The 17,497-nt window shown below is 33.2% G+C and overlaps 3 protein-coding genes across 4 annotated transcripts; 1 reads left to right on the forward strand and 2 right to left on the reverse strand.

Annotated features, from left to right (window-relative positions):
* The first annotated feature begins 1,178 nt into the window (after positions 1 to 1,178).
* LOC140807116 (acid beta-fructofuranosidase-like) lies at positions 1,179 to 5,218 on the forward strand. 2 transcript variants are annotated; one of them, XM_073163821.1, is made up of 7 exons: positions 1,179 to 1,642; positions 1,796 to 1,804; positions 3,050 to 3,909; positions 4,006 to 4,167; positions 4,267 to 4,502; positions 4,585 to 4,672; positions 4,742 to 5,218. In XM_073163821.1, the coding sequence occupies exons 1-7, from the start codon at positions 1,243 to 1,245 to the stop codon at positions 4,982 to 4,984; spliced, it is 1,998 nt and encodes a 665-aa protein (XP_073019922.1). In that variant the 5' UTR covers positions 1,179 to 1,242; the 3' UTR covers positions 4,985 to 5,218. The 2 variants fall into 2 exon arrangements, with proteins under 2 accessions (XP_073019922.1, XP_073019923.1); XM_073163822.1 differs by lacking the exon at positions 1,796 to 1,804.
* Positions 5,219 to 6,320: 1,102 nt separating this feature from the next.
* Positions 6,321 to 9,302, reverse strand: LOC140808266 (uncharacterized). Its single transcript, XM_073165340.1, has 3 exons — positions 8,467 to 9,302; positions 7,530 to 7,811; positions 6,321 to 6,750 (listed from the first exon to the last, which is right to left on the reverse strand). The coding sequence occupies exons 1-3, from the start codon at positions 9,160 to 9,162 to the stop codon at positions 6,520 to 6,522; spliced, it is 1,209 nt and encodes a 402-aa protein (XP_073021441.1). The 5' UTR covers positions 9,163 to 9,302; the 3' UTR covers positions 6,321 to 6,519.
* Positions 9,303 to 12,160: 2,858 nt separating this feature from the next.
* On the reverse strand, positions 12,161 to 16,139 carry LOC140808399 (uncharacterized). The gene is made up of 4 exons (XM_073165523.1): positions 15,828 to 16,139; positions 15,126 to 15,261; positions 14,251 to 14,306; positions 12,161 to 12,468 (listed from the first exon to the last, which is right to left on the reverse strand). Exons 1-4 carry the CDS (start codon positions 15,939 to 15,941, stop codon positions 12,355 to 12,357), a joined length of 420 nt encoding a protein of 139 aa, XP_073021624.1. The 5' UTR covers positions 15,942 to 16,139; the 3' UTR covers positions 12,161 to 12,354.
* Positions 16,140 to 17,497: the final 1,358 nt, after the last annotated feature.

The raw sequence follows: 17,497 nt of genomic DNA on the forward strand, positions 1-17,497 counted from the left end.
GAGTTATATTCATTTTTAAAAAATATATGCATAATTCTGAAAACAATACTAAATACAAATTGGGTCTAGTCTGTTCAATTTTGAGTTGTGCTCCACTAAATTTTCAAAATCTGTGTTTGATACATGAACTTTTAATTTTCAGATATTCAGTTCAATTGTTGATTTGACCAGAGAAATACAGACATGACTCCATAAAATACTGACGTGTCATAAAAATTGTTGACTTGTCAGATATCACGTCATTAATTGGATCAAAGTAACCAAAATTTAAATTTATGTATCAAATCAATATTTGAAAATTTAATACATTAAAATCTAAAATTAGATAGATTAATAAAAAAAAAGCGTTTTACTTATAGAATTTTATAATAAATAATTTCAATTTCGGCGCATCTCTAAAAGTTCCTTATTCAATCCATTATTCATTAATATCATCTGACAAAATTCCCACTCAACAAAATAGCTGTAGACAATCACAACCATTTCTTAGCACACATTATAAAATAATGTAATAATTATGTTCCTCCATCCAATTGGTCCTTTTGCATCTTTGTACCATGAACGGAAATCAAAATATTGACATAATATCAAAAAAATAATGACATTACAATGTTCTAAAATTTGTAAGATTTCACGTTAATAAATAAATCAAAATAGTCGAAAAGTAAAATTTATTATATCATACTAACATACATACATACATATATATATATATATATATGTTATGAGTGAGTCTCGTGTGAAACCGTCTCACGAATCTTAATATATGAGACTGGTCAACCATACTCTTAGCATAAAAAATAATTTTTTTCATGGATAACCCAAATATATATATATATATATATATAAACATTTTTCATGTAAAATTTTATGGGCAAAAACTTGTGGGAGACGGTCTTACAGGTCGTATTTGTGAGACTAGTCTCTTATTTGGGTCATCCACGAAAAAGAATTACTTTTTATTGTTAATATAAACAGGGTCGACTCGTCTCACAGATTAAGATCCGTGAGATGATCTCACATGAGACATACTAATAAATATATTTATGTTAAACTAATTTCAATTTCGACATTTCTCTAAAAGATACTTATTCAGCCAATTATTTACTAATATTATCTGACAAGATTCCAAGTCAACAAAATAACTGTAGCCAATCGCAACCCTTTCTTTGCACACATATAAAATAATGTAATACTTGTGTTCCTCCATCCAATTGGTCCTTTTCCATCCCTTTGCCACCAATGGCCACCACTTCTCCCCACGCTCCGCCCTATGATCTCGAACGCGCCACCTCCTACGCCCCCATTCCCTCCGCCCCCCACTCCTCCTCCGCCCTCGCCGACAACCGGAGGTCCAAGAAGCTCTTACTCTCTATTCTGTTTACACCTTTTCTTCTGTTGTCCATAATTCTCTTGACCAAGGATACTGGTTTAGAAACCAAGTCTTCAACTTCAGCTGCTGATTTCTCTCCGGCTAGTGATCGGACGGAACCACCGTCAAGAGGGGTTGTGCAAGGGGTATCGGAGAAGGGTTTCCGTCGGGTGGGCGGCGGCGGCGGCCTGACTTTTCCATGGACTAATGAGATGCTGTCTTGGCAGAGGACGGCTTACCATTTTCAACCAGAGAAGAACTGGATGAATGGTTGGTTTACTCTTATCTTTTTCTTTTAAAAAAAATTAAAATCACTAGCTTTTGATTCTGATTCAAGTTTTTTTATTTTTATTGATTGTTTCGTGATGATCCTTCTGGCAAATTTCTTCTGTTGAATCTGGTGGTTCATCCATCCTTCTGCAGATCCTAATGGTAAGTTTATGGAAAGAAACTTATTTTTATTTATTCCATTTCTTCAACTTATTTACTTTTTCATTAATTATTGGACAACGTCCCACGCAGTCGGTGAACTCGATCCCCAAGAATCAAGATCTTAGATAAATTTATTTTATATTAGCAATTTTCATACATTTTAGATCAATACCCTCAAAATTCGAGTGATTCAAATTCTAATTTTAAATCAAATTGATAAATTAAATTCATCTGTCTAAACACAAGACTAAATATCTGATTTTCGATTTTTTAATTTATTTTCCTACTTTTGGGATGTTCAAAGTTGAAAACTAATTTTTAGGTTTTTTTTGTTGATACGCCACGTGTGAATCTACTAATATTTGATATGAAATTTAATATAAATTTATTAAATTCTTTGTATAAAATAAAATTATGAAATAATAAAATTTTCCCACAAAATTTTATATTTGAAATTTTGTTTCATGATCTTTTATTTTGATAGAATAAGAGTAAAAAATCGATACATATATTATATATATTGTGAAAATAAAAAAATAATAATATAATATTATATTTGGTAGTAATCCACTTAGATTGGAAGCTATTTTTGTCTATATATTTTAGCCATCTATATCTCATGAAAAGTAGCTGCAAAATATATAATTTTTTTTCCTTTTTTATGTCTCTGAGTTGAATAATTCTTTTTTACCATTTATTAAACATTGATAAAAAAATAAAAATAAAAAAGTGACTGGTGGCCAGTTTCTCTTCGACACGTCCAAACACTAAATGCACACGTTTTAGTAAAATAACATATGGCTCTGAGTTTAGGATTGTAGATTGATGTGACTTGGATTGAAAGTGACTACTTTATTAAAAAAATGAAATAAAAATATAATGGCAAAAATTAGTCTGAGACGGTCTCACGTATCGTAGTTTGTGAGACAGATCTCTTATTTGGGTCACTCATAAAAAAATATTACTTTTTATTTTGAATATCGGTAGGGTTGACCCGTCTCACAGATAAAGACTCACAGATAAAGATTCGTGAAACCGTCTCACAAGAGACCTACTCAATTATAAAATAGTCAGATCTATCAAAAATTATATGAAATCTAGTTAAACTAAGTGGATGAATATATGTTTTTAATAAGTATTTTTTCAATTCTGACTTCGAATTAGATGAGTACGTCTCATTACGACGATAGTACGAATTTATAAATTTGATATGAGTGGATCTAATTTATATGTGCGATGTGACAGCTCCATTGTTCTACAAAGGATGGTACCACTTGTTCTACCAATACAACCCGGACGGAGCTATTTGGGGCAATATCACATGGGGCCATGCAGTATCAAAGGACCTAATCCATTGGCTGCACCTCCCTTTCGCAATGGTCCCTGATCAATGGTATGATATAAATGGAGTATGGACCGGGTCGGCCACGATCCTACCTGATGGTCAGATCATAATCTTGTATACCGGAGACACGTTCGACCTCGTTCAGGTGCAGTGTCTCGCATACCCTGCCAACTCATCAGATCCTCTGCTTCTTGAATGGATCAAGGACCCGGCTAACCCGGTCCTTGTTCCTCCTCCAGGGATAGGTTTGAAGGACTTTAGGGACCCAACCACTGCCTGGCTTAGCCCGGATAACGAAAAGTGGCGGATCACGATTGGGTCGATGAGGAACAAAACCGGTATTTCAATTGTTTATGAGACAAAAGACTTCAGGAACTATGAGTTGTTGAGTGGCTATTTGCATCAAGTCCCGGGTACTGGTATGTGGGAGTGCATCGACTTTTACCCGATTTCGACGACTGAGTCAAATGGGCTGGACACGTCATCTAACGGGCCGGGTGTGAAGCATGTAATGAAAGTTAGTTTGGATGATGATAAGAATGATTATTATGCTCTTGGAACCTATGATCCGATGAAGAACAAGTGGATACCCGACGACCCTGAATCGGATGTGGGTATCGGGTTGAGATATGATTATGGTAAATATTATGCCTCGAAGACATTTTATGACCAAAATAAAGAGAGAAGAATATTGTGGGGATGGATTAGAGAAACTGATGCTGAAGATCTTGATGTTTTGAAAGGTTGGGCCTGTGTTCAGGTAACATGCATTTTAGTACTCAAATCTTTATTTCATGTTTCATTGTTTTCACGTTTAATCCATCTTGAATCATATGTGTTCTTTCTGTTGTTCTAGTCTATCCCGAGGACCGTAGTATTCGACGAAAAGACAGGAAGCAACATACTTCAGTGGCCAGTTAAAGAAGTCGAGAGCTTGAGATCAGACAGTGTTGAATTCAAGGACGTGAATCTTGGTCCAGGATCGATCACCCCACTCGAGATCGACTCAGGATCCCAGGTTTGTACAACGTCCGGTGATCAAGCCATTGCTTTACAACATATATACATTCCCAAAACTATAGAACTTAACAGAAAAAGTGGTTTGGATATGTTGCAGTTGGACATCGTTGCGTCGTTTGAAATCAACAGTGAGACGTTAGAAATGACGAACAGAGCTGATATTAGCTACGATTGCCCCACAAGTGGCGGTGCTGCTAATCGGGGGACGTTAGGACCATTCGGGATCGTGGTGCTTGCCGACGATAAGCTATCAGAACTAACACCTGTCTATTTCTATGTCACCAAAGGAACTAATGGGAAGCTGGACGTTCATTTTTGTGCTGATGAGTTGAGGTTAGTTTATCTGCTAGTGTTACAACAAATGAACCATTCGCGATTCTTTACGACATCTACTGACCGCGAACGTTGTGTTTAGATCATCTGTTTCTCATGATGTTGATAAGATAGTCTATGGAAGCAAAGTGCCAGTTCTTGATGGTGAAAAGTTCTCCATGAGATCATTGGTATGTGCTTGTACTTCGACCCACGTTTCTCTATTTCGATCCATGGAACTAACAAAAATACGTCTTCAGGTGGATCACTCCATCGTGGAGAGTTTTGCTCAAGGAGGAAGAACAGTGATTACATCAAGAGTTTATCCTACGAAAGCGATGAACGAAGCACCGCGAGTTTTCTTGTTCAACAATGCTACAACAGCAAATATCACTGCATCAGTCGAGATATGGAAGATGAAATCAGCTGATATTCGTCCCTTCCCCTCAGATCAGCTTCGACACGAGGCGGATTCGAGCCAAAAGTTTTCCAAAAGTTTATAATCTAATTTTTATTTATTGAAATGTGTAGTAATATTGTAGCTATATGATGCCTGCCTTGTGTTTTTAAGTTCTAAAATGTAAAGCTTTTTTGTCTTGAGCGCCTTTTGTTTTGAGTGATTTTTTTTGGTTGGAGAAGAATCTTTTGTCACATTTGCGTGTAATAATTTGTTTACTCCGATTGAAATTTCCACGGTAATGAAAAGTTACAACTCATTATTTAGTACAAATCTCATACTGCGATGGCTCATGTGAATCTGACAAGTGTATTACATCAAGTTAAAATATAATTGGATTAAATTCTGAATTGATCTAGCATATATTAATATTTAATAATAGGGTTTTTGTGAGACGGTCTCACGAATCTTTATCTATGAGACGGTTCAATTTTACCAATATTCACAATAAAAGATAATACTCTTAGCATAAAAATATTTTTTTATGAATGACCCAAATAAGAGATATGTCTCACAAAATACGACTCGTGAGAACATTTAACACAAGTTCTTGTCCATATTTAATTACTAGAACTAGAATTTTACTACTTATTAACTTAAAGTTAGCTAAATAATAAACGCAAGAGAATAAAATTATTAATCTGAATTAACTAATTAGTACAATTGTCATTTATATATAATATTATTCAATTATCAAGGAGAGATTCGAACAAATTTAAATAAAAGACGGAGACACACAGTTATATCAAACTTTAATATGTTAGACACATATTATAATCCAATTAATTATTAAATTCTTGCATGATAACAGTGAGATCCCTAATTTATTTATTTCTAATATAATTTAATTAGATCTAACCACGTTAATTTTTCGTGAAATTTCAGTTTACACCTAGACAAAAATTTGTGTGAGACGATCTCATAGGTCTATTTTGTGATACATATATCTTATTTAAGTCATCCATGAAAAAATATTACTTTTTATGCTAAAAATATTATTTTTTATTGTGAATATCTGTAGGATTGACCCGTCTTACCGATAAAGATTCGTGAGACATTCGTGAGACCGTCTCACAATATACTAATCTTTCAAGTTAATCAACCAACATATAAGTACGTGATCAAGTTATCTAGACGAAATATAAACCAACATGAATCAATAACTGAAATCAATAACAATAATCTATTCGTTTAAGCTTAAATTTTGATCACGATCCTTCGCGCTTTTTAACATCTTGAGGTTTTATAATGCTGGTGCTGAAGTTTGAGAAAGATTCATTCGCAGCCCATGACGGTCATTGAAGAACGTAACTCCAAAACAGATGAAAATGGAAGATAAACAACCTAGTAGCATCCAAAACACGCTCATAAAGCCAAACCACAAGAAAAGGAAGTGCCCATTAGTTACTCGAAACAAGACAGCAATTATTCAGATCAGCACGACTTACTCACCAAGCTCTTCAGACCAGTATTCATTACCCAAAACCGACATACTAATCAAAACTGAATACGAGTCTTCCTACCCATACAAACACGCAACAGACGTGGAAAACCAATCGGATTCAAAACAGCAAACCCGAGTTAAAGATAAGCTTCGAAAGTCTCTGAGTTATTGGTTTCTTGATCGAGCATCTGAACCACTTGAGCAACTCCTGCAGCAAGTTCTTTGTTGATTGAGGATTCTGGCATATCGAACGTTCTCCTTCGGAAGGACAGAGATTTTCCATGAGGCTGTGGATCCACCACGTCGAGCATCGCTTCTAGCTCGTTAACCATAGCCTTTTTCACAGCTCGAACCATAATATCAGCACCCTAGTAGAGTGGAAACAAGAAGCACAAAAAAGTACATAAGAGACCAAGGGGCAATGGTGAAGTTTCCTGGAAGAAAAGTGTTGAACCATTATTTTTTTGATTACAATGCGGTTGGGGGGGTTTTTGCTTTTACGTTGGAATTTAACCCAAGCCTCTCCCTTATTGGGTGAGGTTTATACCACTACACCACTAGAGGTGGTGGCAGTTAGCCATTATTCAACATCAGGAAGAATGTAAAATAATTGAGATTATGTTAATAATGATGTAATAACTTCACATATCAGTGAAAAGGTTTTATGGTCGAAACCAATCAAAGAAATGGGAAAGAGATCCATGTCAATATGCAGAAACAAATTATCTGATAAAACAAACACAGAAAGGAAAAAACAGTTATCTCACGTTGCTTGATGGACCAAAAGGTCCATGATGTACACGAGAAGACATTGATCATTAATCACATGCAGAAATCACCTAGCATTATTATATCCAGTAACATCAACATAAGTGCATGATAACTTGGCGCTAGTCGAGGCGTGTCTATAAGCGAGATTCACTTGCTTCTTCTATATTCTAAGTCCTAGATTCATAAAAAATACTCACACACATTGATCATGACTTTTAACAGAGCTATTATGGCATGCTTCACTACAGGATTATGCCTTGACTTGGAACTAGGCAGAAGGAGCTGCTCCTCACTCCATCAGTCCCGTGCCTAAAGGATTGAGTAAAATTTCAAAAAACATAATTAAAACAAATAATGACCAACACTTTTAAGCTACCTCAATGGCATCAACAGTGAGAAGTAGCACGATGATCTTCTCAGAGAACCTCTGCCTCTCCTCTGCATCACGGGTAAGACGACGATGATAAGAGAAGTTGTTGAACAAAGACCTAATCTCCTTCAATTTGGTCTTGGCAATGGCAAGCTCTCGAAGTCCACGTAAAGCTTGAGATCTTCGAATAAGGTACGCCCGGAAACTAATCTGAATCTGTGTTGCTGCATCTAGTGGAGACAATACCCTCCTCTTACCCTTGCTCTTTTCCAATCTTCTGGCAAAAACCTACATGCACATAATTCATTACTACATCCAACTAACTGTACCAATGTCTAATCAAATACATACTTTCCAAGATTGGTTCTTAGACCCTTGACGTCAGAACATTCAGAAATTCAGTAACTTTGTCAAGAAATATGTTCATTTCACCAGATTTCAGCACTACAGAATACAGAACGTCGGTTTATTTCACCCTACCTTGTGAGGCACTGTCCCCATGAGGTGATCAAAGGTCCAGATTTAAATATATATACACCCCATGAAGTGATCAAAGGCCCAAATTTAATCACCATGTAAAATCAATGGCTGAGATCCTGTGAGGGCACTGCCTCCACAGGTAGCATCTACTCTACCCAGTGCCCTCACAGGTAGCATCTACTCTACCCAGAACGTCAGGATCCTCAATTTTTTTTGTCACCATTTACGAAATACAATATCCAAAAGCTACAAAGTACACCAAGGCAAACTTACACATCAGAGTTAAAAAAATAATTTTTTAAAATAAAATCTCACAGACAATTTTTAAGATTTAAAAACTTATAAGATGATTTAAACGTGTTTAACCAAACCTCCTCTTAATCAAAATGCTACAAAATATAGAGAATGAAAAAAAAAACTATTATATAAAAATTAAAATGCAAAATAAAAAAAAAGCACCAACCTGCCTTAATACAAGGGGCCCATGATCATGATGATCTTCAATCTCAGCAATGCGAGCAGCGGAGCCCACTGATTTGCCCTTCCCTTTCACTTTCTCGCATTTCTTCCGCGATTCGCTGCTTCCGCCGCCATTACACACCTTCGCAGTGTAAGTTCGTTCGAAAGGCAAACAACCCCCACCGCCCTTCCCCTTAATCTCCGCCGTCCATTTGTAGTTATTCTCCAGGCCCTTCTTCTCCGCCGTGAGCTTGTACTTCCGGTCAACTCCAATCTTCTCCGGGCACTTAATCTCCGCCGTCCAGGTGTACTTCCTCTCCCCGGTGTTCTTCTTACCTCTCTTCTCCCTCCCCAGCCTATCAAACCCGAACTCCAAATCGGAAACCCGATCACCGAGCGACTGTAAGTACAGTTCCGTCCCCAGACCCAGTCCGACACGGCGGATGACGCGGCGAGTGGGAGCGTGAAACGGGATTTCCTCCGTTCGAATCAGATCCGTAAATGCCTCGAATTCATCCGACAGAATGGGTGGGTAGGTAAGGACGTCAAGAACGTGATCGAATCCATCTTCAACGTAATGGGATGAAGGGAGAAAATCTGGGTATAGCATTACGTGCTTAAATTGATTAACAATGGAGGTTTCTCTCGTGAAGCAAGATGGCGAGTGATCGACGATCTCAAATCTCCTGAATGTGCTCATTTTCAGTTTGAATTCAGATGCGAAATAGCGACTCTGTCAGCGTGTGTGTGTGTGGAGATATGAAGAGACGAAAGGCGGAGTACTTTGCGAGTTGGTCAAAATGATAGGATGCGATGCAAGTGAAAAAATTGGTATGGGATTTGGAAAATCGAAAGCTGACTCTTTGGAACCCATATTTTTCAAATTTATAATTTTTAATACATTATATATTTTGTTGTTTGATATTTTAAATCTTTTTAAAATAAAAATGTTAATTTTAATTATAAGGAGGTGAATAATTATCTTACTAACAGTGTGTTTGGCAACCAGGATTTGAGAAGATTTCATGGGATTTGGAATTAGATTTGGAATTGGATTTGGAAATTCAAGTATTTGAAATTCCATTTGGTGTTTGGTTTAAAATTTAAAAATAGTATTTACAAATCCATTTCTTGTTTGGAGAAAAAATGATTCGAATTTGGAATTTTAAAATTTTACTAAACTACCCTTAGAAATCATATAAACATAAGTAACTAAAAAAAGTTTAGAAATTAATATTTCTTCTCTATTATTTGTATTTGTAAATTCAAAATTAATTATTATTTATTAATCATAGTGCACATAAAATAATAATTAAAAAATCATCAAACAATTTCAAATTTTAACATGAAATTAATTATTAAACGTAAAAAGAGGTTTTCATAATTACTATAATTTTTATTATATTAATCAGTAAATAACACAAGAAACTTATAAAATTTAAACGAAATCTTTCAACTTCTAAAAAAAGTTAAAAAGAAAAAAAAATCTAATCATTTAGAAATTTTTTATGGAGAATGATATGTTGGATAAAAAAGTAATTTTATGTTTTTAAAATCCAAATCCCACCAAATCTTATCAAATTTGATGGGATTTGGATATACTTGTTGAAATCCCATGAAATCCTAAGCAAATTCGAATCCTTTTTTTTTAACATCTTGCCAAACAGTAAAAATAGGATTTTGAAATCCAAATCCCATGAAATCCTCCCAAATCCTGGTTGCCAAACACACTGTAAGAATCATTCGAAATGTAGTATTTGATCTTTGTAAAATTTAAAATATCTGAGTTGTCAAGTATGATTTATCTGACTAACGTGGTTTGTAAACTATTGTATTAGTCAGAAGTTCACTTGATACACAGAAGAATAGCTGTTGCATGTTCCCACTTCGTCATCAAAAAACAAAATTGAGTTAAAGTGTTGTCATTTCTTACAATTTTTCTCAAAGTGACAAGTGTTCGATCTATTAATTGATACTCTTTTAATACCAAATATAACGACTGCATTCAAAATTCTACTGGTGATACATTGAAATTTGTTGAAAGAATGATAGTGTCTTCTACATAAGATCTATAGTCGTGGTTGGATGGATTTGATGTGGAAATGAACTTGTTGAAAAAGGTTTGTTGGTGCGGGTGAAACAAAGAGTTCGAGTTTGAGTTCAAGTTCTTCACCAAATCTCATGGTTTCCGAGCTTAAGTCATTTTCAGGAAACCCTAGTGCAAAGGAATTCCAAAGTTTCTTGTAGAGCATGGAAACAAAAATCTACCTTTTGCAGTTGTTGGGGGCATTGCATGCAGGAAAATGTAAAAACAATAAGGGATTGATGTACGTGGGCATCCTCATCAATGAGAAGAATGTGATGATTATGGTGGACACTAGTGTCACTCACAATCAGGGACGGAGCCACCCAAAGGCTGGGGTGGGCTCCAGTTCAGGATAAAAAAAATATGATTATTATGTATTTTAATTATATATTAAGTTAAATTTTTGTAAAACTCATTAGTAAGTCAAATATGTATTGTTCTTTTAAGCTTCAACTTAAGTTCCGTTGAATAGAGCTTAGGATGAAAAAATTTCCTTGCTACGCTCCGGCTCACAACTTTGTGAAAAGTCCAAAGGTTATCAAAGGGTGTGGCCAAATGTGAAACTTCAAGCGGGTAGTTGGTCAGGGCCGTGTGATTTGATGGCAATTCCCTTCGACGATTTTGATATTATCCTTGAAAATGAGTTCCTGGTTCCGGCTCATGTTGCTATTATGCCTCATCTAGGTGGATCATTTATTGCTTGTGAACATTGTCCACCATTTGTTCAACGAGTCTATGTTGTGGCTGAGTCGCTTGATAAGAAATCAGGGTTGCTTGCAGCCAAGGGCGGAGGCACCTATATATATATACCCGGGCTAAAGTGGCCCAATTTTTTTTTAAAAAAATTTATATGTAAATTTTATATAATTTTGGAATAATATGATATTAGCCCAGGTATATCAATTTAAAATATTAAAATATTATAGCATTTAAAATTCTAGCCCGGACAGAACCATGTTTCTAGCTCTGCCACTGCAGTTGCGTCCATACAGATTGAACGTGGATTGAAACATGATTAGGAGGACGCATATCTTGTTGCACTTGCTAAAATTAATCCAAATATATATAAAGAGGTGCCTGATGTTATAGCTGAGTTGTTGGACAAGTTTGTAGATGTGATGCCTCCTGAATTACCCGAAGTGTCGCCTCCAAAGAGGGTTGTGGATCACAAGACTGAATTAGAACCGGGTGCACTTGTGTATGCGAAAACCCCATACAGAATGTTCCCGATGAAATTGACAGTCGAGTAAACAGTTGGGTGAATTGTTGGACGAGTAGGTCACTTTTGAGACGGTCTCACGAATCTTTATATATAAGACATGTCAACCTTTCCGATTTTAATAATAAAAAGTAATATTTTTTTATGGATGACCCAAATAAGATATTTGTCTCATAAAATACGAGATGTGAGATCGTCTCACACGAGTTTTTTGCCTTGTTGGATGAAGGATTAATTCAACTATCTAAATCTCATTTTGAGTCACCTATGTTATTAAAAAAGAAGCAAGACGGGTGCGTGCAGATGCATGTGGATTATAGGGCGTTGAATAAGGTCACAATAAAAAAAAAAGTTGAAACACAATAATAACTTGAATTTTAGCTCAACAGTAAATATATCCAAATATATTCAAACCGATTTTAAAAATAGTCACACATTTAAACACCAGACATTACCAACTATATATACATATATGCTTCTATAAACATTTATTATTATTATTATTATTATTATTATTATTATTATTATTATTGTTGTTGTTGTCCTTTTGAATAACATATGGACTACAAATAAAATTAAGAAATAATTTATTTATTATGAATTGGAGATTTACGATGCGGGGGTTGATAGTCTGTCACTAGCAAATCTTCTTCACTCAAAATTGAGGAACGATAAACCTTTTCTCCAGCACTTCTTGAACCCTACATTAATAACATAATAGCAAAAAATCAAATTGTGATTTAGATTATTTTTTATTTATTATAGACTTATAAAAAATTAAATATATTTTTAAATAGGTTGTTTATTAAAAAAATAAAAAAATATTTCAATTTTATACAAAAATAAATATATTTTTGTGATTGTTTAATACAAATTTTTTTTTGAACCATACTTGTGTTTCCCATCACATACCAATTTAAAAAAGATCATATTTGAAACGGTTTATATATAAGGATTTATATATAACTTTAGGATAGATATAAAGTAATTGTTATAGAATTCGTTGATCATAGTCGAGTTTGTACATCAGTGTATTTTCGGAAAAATGACTAAAATTACGACACTAAGTGAGATGTGTTTGCACTGCCACATTCAAAATGTCAGTTAGACCCGATTCATCATTTAGTCATATAAATATTAGTTTCATGGATGTTCAATTATATAACATCATTTATATGCCATATCATAAATTTGGTTCCATAGTTTGTTAAAATTGGATGTTAATCGTGTATTTTAAAATTTTTAGCGACTTTGGTCCCTTCTTTAGCAACTTTAGTCGTTTTTCTATGAAGACACCGATATACAACTGCACACATCAGCGCAACATCAATGCCCCATAAAAAAAATAAAAAATTACAAAAATACAAAGAGAATGTAATAAAAATAAAATTTAATAACATAAATGAACAAAACCAAGAGTAAAATATTTAACATATAGTACCAATATGAACTAAATTTTAACTATTAAGAAAAAATAGTGGTACATCTCATTAGAAAATCAGACTAATTAAAGTTATTTATTCGACATTTTTAAAAAATGTTGATAATATTTATTGTTTATTTAAAAAATAAAAAGTGGTGGTTAATTTTCATTTTTATGAATTAAGTACCTGAATTATATGATGCTTGTGCACCAGCGCATACGGTGCATGATTGTACAATATTTTTTAAATTAATTTGATTTATATTTAAATAAAAGTAAATATCATAGTTGTAAAAATTAACGAAGGATCATACTGTCATTTGAATTGATTATATTTATACAAGGGTCTTATCTTAATTTTAAAAATTACAAAGGGACTAAAGTATAATTTGAAATATTGAAATAAAAAAAACGAAAAGGAAAAACCAAAGTATAATAATTACATCATATATAAGGACAATTTTGAGATAAAAAAAATGATGCTTTTTTTTTAATCTTAGAGAGATTTTTTGTATAGTGGCTAGAAAAAATTATGACGGCATGGAAATCAATCAAAACATAATCTTTGAGTCATATTACAATTTAACATATTGGAGTTACACATGTTATCATTGGTTATAACTTTCGGTAAAGCATGCAACAAGTGTTTGATCCTACACACAATTCTAATTTCGATTTCTTATTTGAAGGAACTAGATCGAACCATAAGTCCTCGATTTTGATTTCGATTTCGATTTCGGAACCCAAATCTAAAAGTAGTTTGAGTTTCATTATCTGAGAGAGAGTTTTGAATTTAGTTCATGTTTATTTAGAACCATGTTCGAATGTATTGTTATATTTTTTTTCTCCCTAATACATTTCAATTATGCTTATACAGGTAGGCAACGACCACTTCTGATGTCTGATGCCTTAACTTTATTACACCCCATTTTTGATAGTCCAATTATGGAAAATATTTAACAACCTAAAACAATATTTTTTTTGCAATTTAATTATCATGGTTGTATTTCTATTAAAATTATTTTCTATTTATTTTAAGAAACAAGCAATTAAATATTACCTCTGATTCGGTTGGCAAGTCTTTTTGAAGAGAACCTGCACTGAAATCTTTATTTCCTGCACACCAAAAGATTTCTCAGAGGGGTTTAATTTGTTTTTTTTTCCTTAATGTTTAATTGAATATATCATATAAAATTAACTTACATTTATTTTTATTTTATCTCAATTTATTATTTTTATAAATAATTAATCTGACGAAAATTTGGATTAATACTTTATTAAAAATAATAATATTGTCAGTATTCTTTCTTTTATAAGATATTGAAGTGAATTTTCTTGATAATTTATTGTTATGTCATAAAAGAGAAATTTAAGAAGCTATGGGACAAAAAAAGTTAATTTGAATATTTATTAATTCACAAGTCTATACATTTCCATGAAACAATGAGTAAGATTCATTTTTTTTAAATGAATAAATTGATGATATTAAAATTAGACATCGCTTGAAATAAAACATGATTAAAAACTAAAAAAAAAATAACAATTTCATGAGTAATACCTATTAAATTTTATTTTGTATGTTTTATATTTTATAATTATTAATCAATAAATCTTTATTAAAATAGTGGTTTTGAACCTTGTGATACTACAAGTCTACATGTTACCAAACGTTAGAGTTTAAATAATTAAGAATCTTCTATGTATATATGTGAGTTTTGAAACGATTAGCACCCACCATGAGCACCCGTCAGTTGAGCTGGCGTCCTGTACATTCCACAGGTGCGCGTCTCGATGCTCACATAGTTGTTCATGGTGAGTGCTTACCATATCAAAACTATATATATATATATATATATTAATATGTATATATATATATATATACATATATATATATATATATATATATATATATGATGATTGAACGTAAACTTGGACCTTGGGAGCCTGTCTTTTGCATGGAATGATTAGGAGTTTCTGCTTCTTTTGGCAGTGAATTTTTTGGGATACTGTTAGCACTTGCATCCTTCACATTTGGGCTATAACTCATGCTGATTTCGACTCTCTCTTTTATCTGCATGTAAATGAATAAACCCCTGAGCATTATTCATTACACCATCTCACGCATAGGCGAAAATAGTCTCTTTTGAACAAAAAATTCCGTATTTTTACGGATTTTGTTTTTTAGAAAGTTCGGGTTTTGTCACATCTCTAGTTTAAATCATCTTCTAGTCAAAGTTTTATAGATTCGCCCTCACGAACTAAGTCATCTCTCCGGCGAATTCTATGAAAAGATACCATCAAAACAAGTATGCATCGCCAAAACAAAAAAAAAACTCTTTCATCATATTCAACTGTATTAATACAAATCGACGAGAGTAAACAGAGAGAACATATACTAAATATTGATCTTTTTTTGTAGTTTTACATTATATCATTCATCTACGGGATTTTAAAAAAAATTCATCCTAAATTGAAATACCAATTTTCAGAACTAAATATATCATAATAATCAGTTGTAAAAGACATATTAAGAGTAAATTTTCCAATTAACACATGGTTAATTGTCAAATCTTTGCAAATTATATATGGTGTGTATTTTACAGATAATTCTACACAAATTTCAGTTGAAAAAGTTACCTTGTCCAGAGGAGATTTCTCGAGGGTTGCGATCCCAAATTCATGTCGAACATTGCACGCATGCAAGAAGAAACACATGAGGAAGATGATCAAAAGATAAGATTTGACAAACATATTTAAAAATATATATCGTATTTTTCACTTGCATCTGATATGTGGGTAGTCTTTAACAACAGTCAAACCACAGATTTATAGAGCCAAATGAGAGAAGAGAGCATACAAACGCATTAAATAAACCTCACGTTCCCTTGGTCGGGCTTGAGTAATTTTGAAACGTCTTATCAGAATTATTTAAGGAAATCACGCTTTCACAGCTAGCTCACTCACATTTGATGGTTCATCATATTTAACCTCAAGAACTATATATATATATATAGGGCCATTCCTTTTATGAGGCCAATGAGGCCATCGTCTCAGGGCCCGATTCTTGAGGGGGTCCAACATATATATTTTAAGTTGATGACGTGTTGAAATAATTTATTTTTTGGCTCAATACTAAATAAAAAGAAAGTAATATGATTATTTTTTGTTTATAATTGATCAAACTCGATTTTTTCTTCAAATTCGGTTTGAACAATTTAAATAATATCAAGAGATTTTGGGGCATTTGTTGATTTTGGAGAAATTAACAGGTTAGTCTTTAATTATCTTGATGAAGTATTGTATAGAACTTCAACAATTTTTTTAAGATACTACAGTGTTTGACAAAACTGAATGATTTATTCTTAAATATTTATATTACCTATAAGATTTTGTTAACTATCCTAATAACAGTTGCATAAGTAGAAAGAAGTTTATTGAAATCGAAGTTAATAAACACTTATCTTCGATCAATAATGTCACAAAATAGACTAAATAGGCTAACTATGTTGTTAATTGACAAAGAAATGATCGAAACCTGGATTATACAAATTTGGTATAGTTCCATACATGATTCAAGACTCGAGTGACGTGCACCACATCGGGGCAAATTTTGTGAGGACTGAAAAAAAAGCTTTGATATTTATCCAAATACGAAATTTGATTCACTTGACTGTCGAATGGATATCAACATACGTCCTAAAGGAAGAAGCTAGACTTATATCTGGTCAAATCTTGATTGAAAAACCTAAAAAATTAATAAATAACAAAAACTATCATTGAAGTGACGAACTTCAGTAATTCGACTCAAACCTAAAAAATTTAATATACGGCCTTAAGTTGATATAACACGCATATGCAGGTGTTGTAGTTAATATATATATGTATGTATATGTATATGTATATGTACGTACGAATTTGTTGTATACATTTTTAAGTTCATGCAAAAATTAGGTGTTGGAAGAGACAAAAGAAACTGTAGCAAAGAAACATAGGGTTGAGTGTTTGACATGACTGGTGATTGAGTAAATTAAATTCAGGTGTCCTATGCGCACATTATCCTACAGTTTCTTGAGGACCCAATCTACAGTGATTGCAATCAAAGGCTTTAAACAAGGACAATTTGTTGGGACGATGGAAGAACTAATGCTGCTGGTCGTTCTATTGAAATGAAAATCAGTTTTGTCATTTAATAAGTTTTTCCAAAGAATGAGGGGGCCAAGAAATATGAAAGGGAGATTGGCCATATGACATAAATCAATATTCATTAATTTCAAGAATTTCTATATCTTGATGTCGATGATTACATC

The sequence above is a fragment of the Primulina eburnea genome, chromosome 12 (assembly GCF_022965805.1).
Source record: "Primulina eburnea isolate SZY01 chromosome 12, ASM2296580v1, whole genome shotgun sequence".
Lineage (NCBI taxonomy): Eukaryota > Viridiplantae > Streptophyta > Magnoliopsida > Lamiales > Gesneriaceae > Primulina > Primulina eburnea.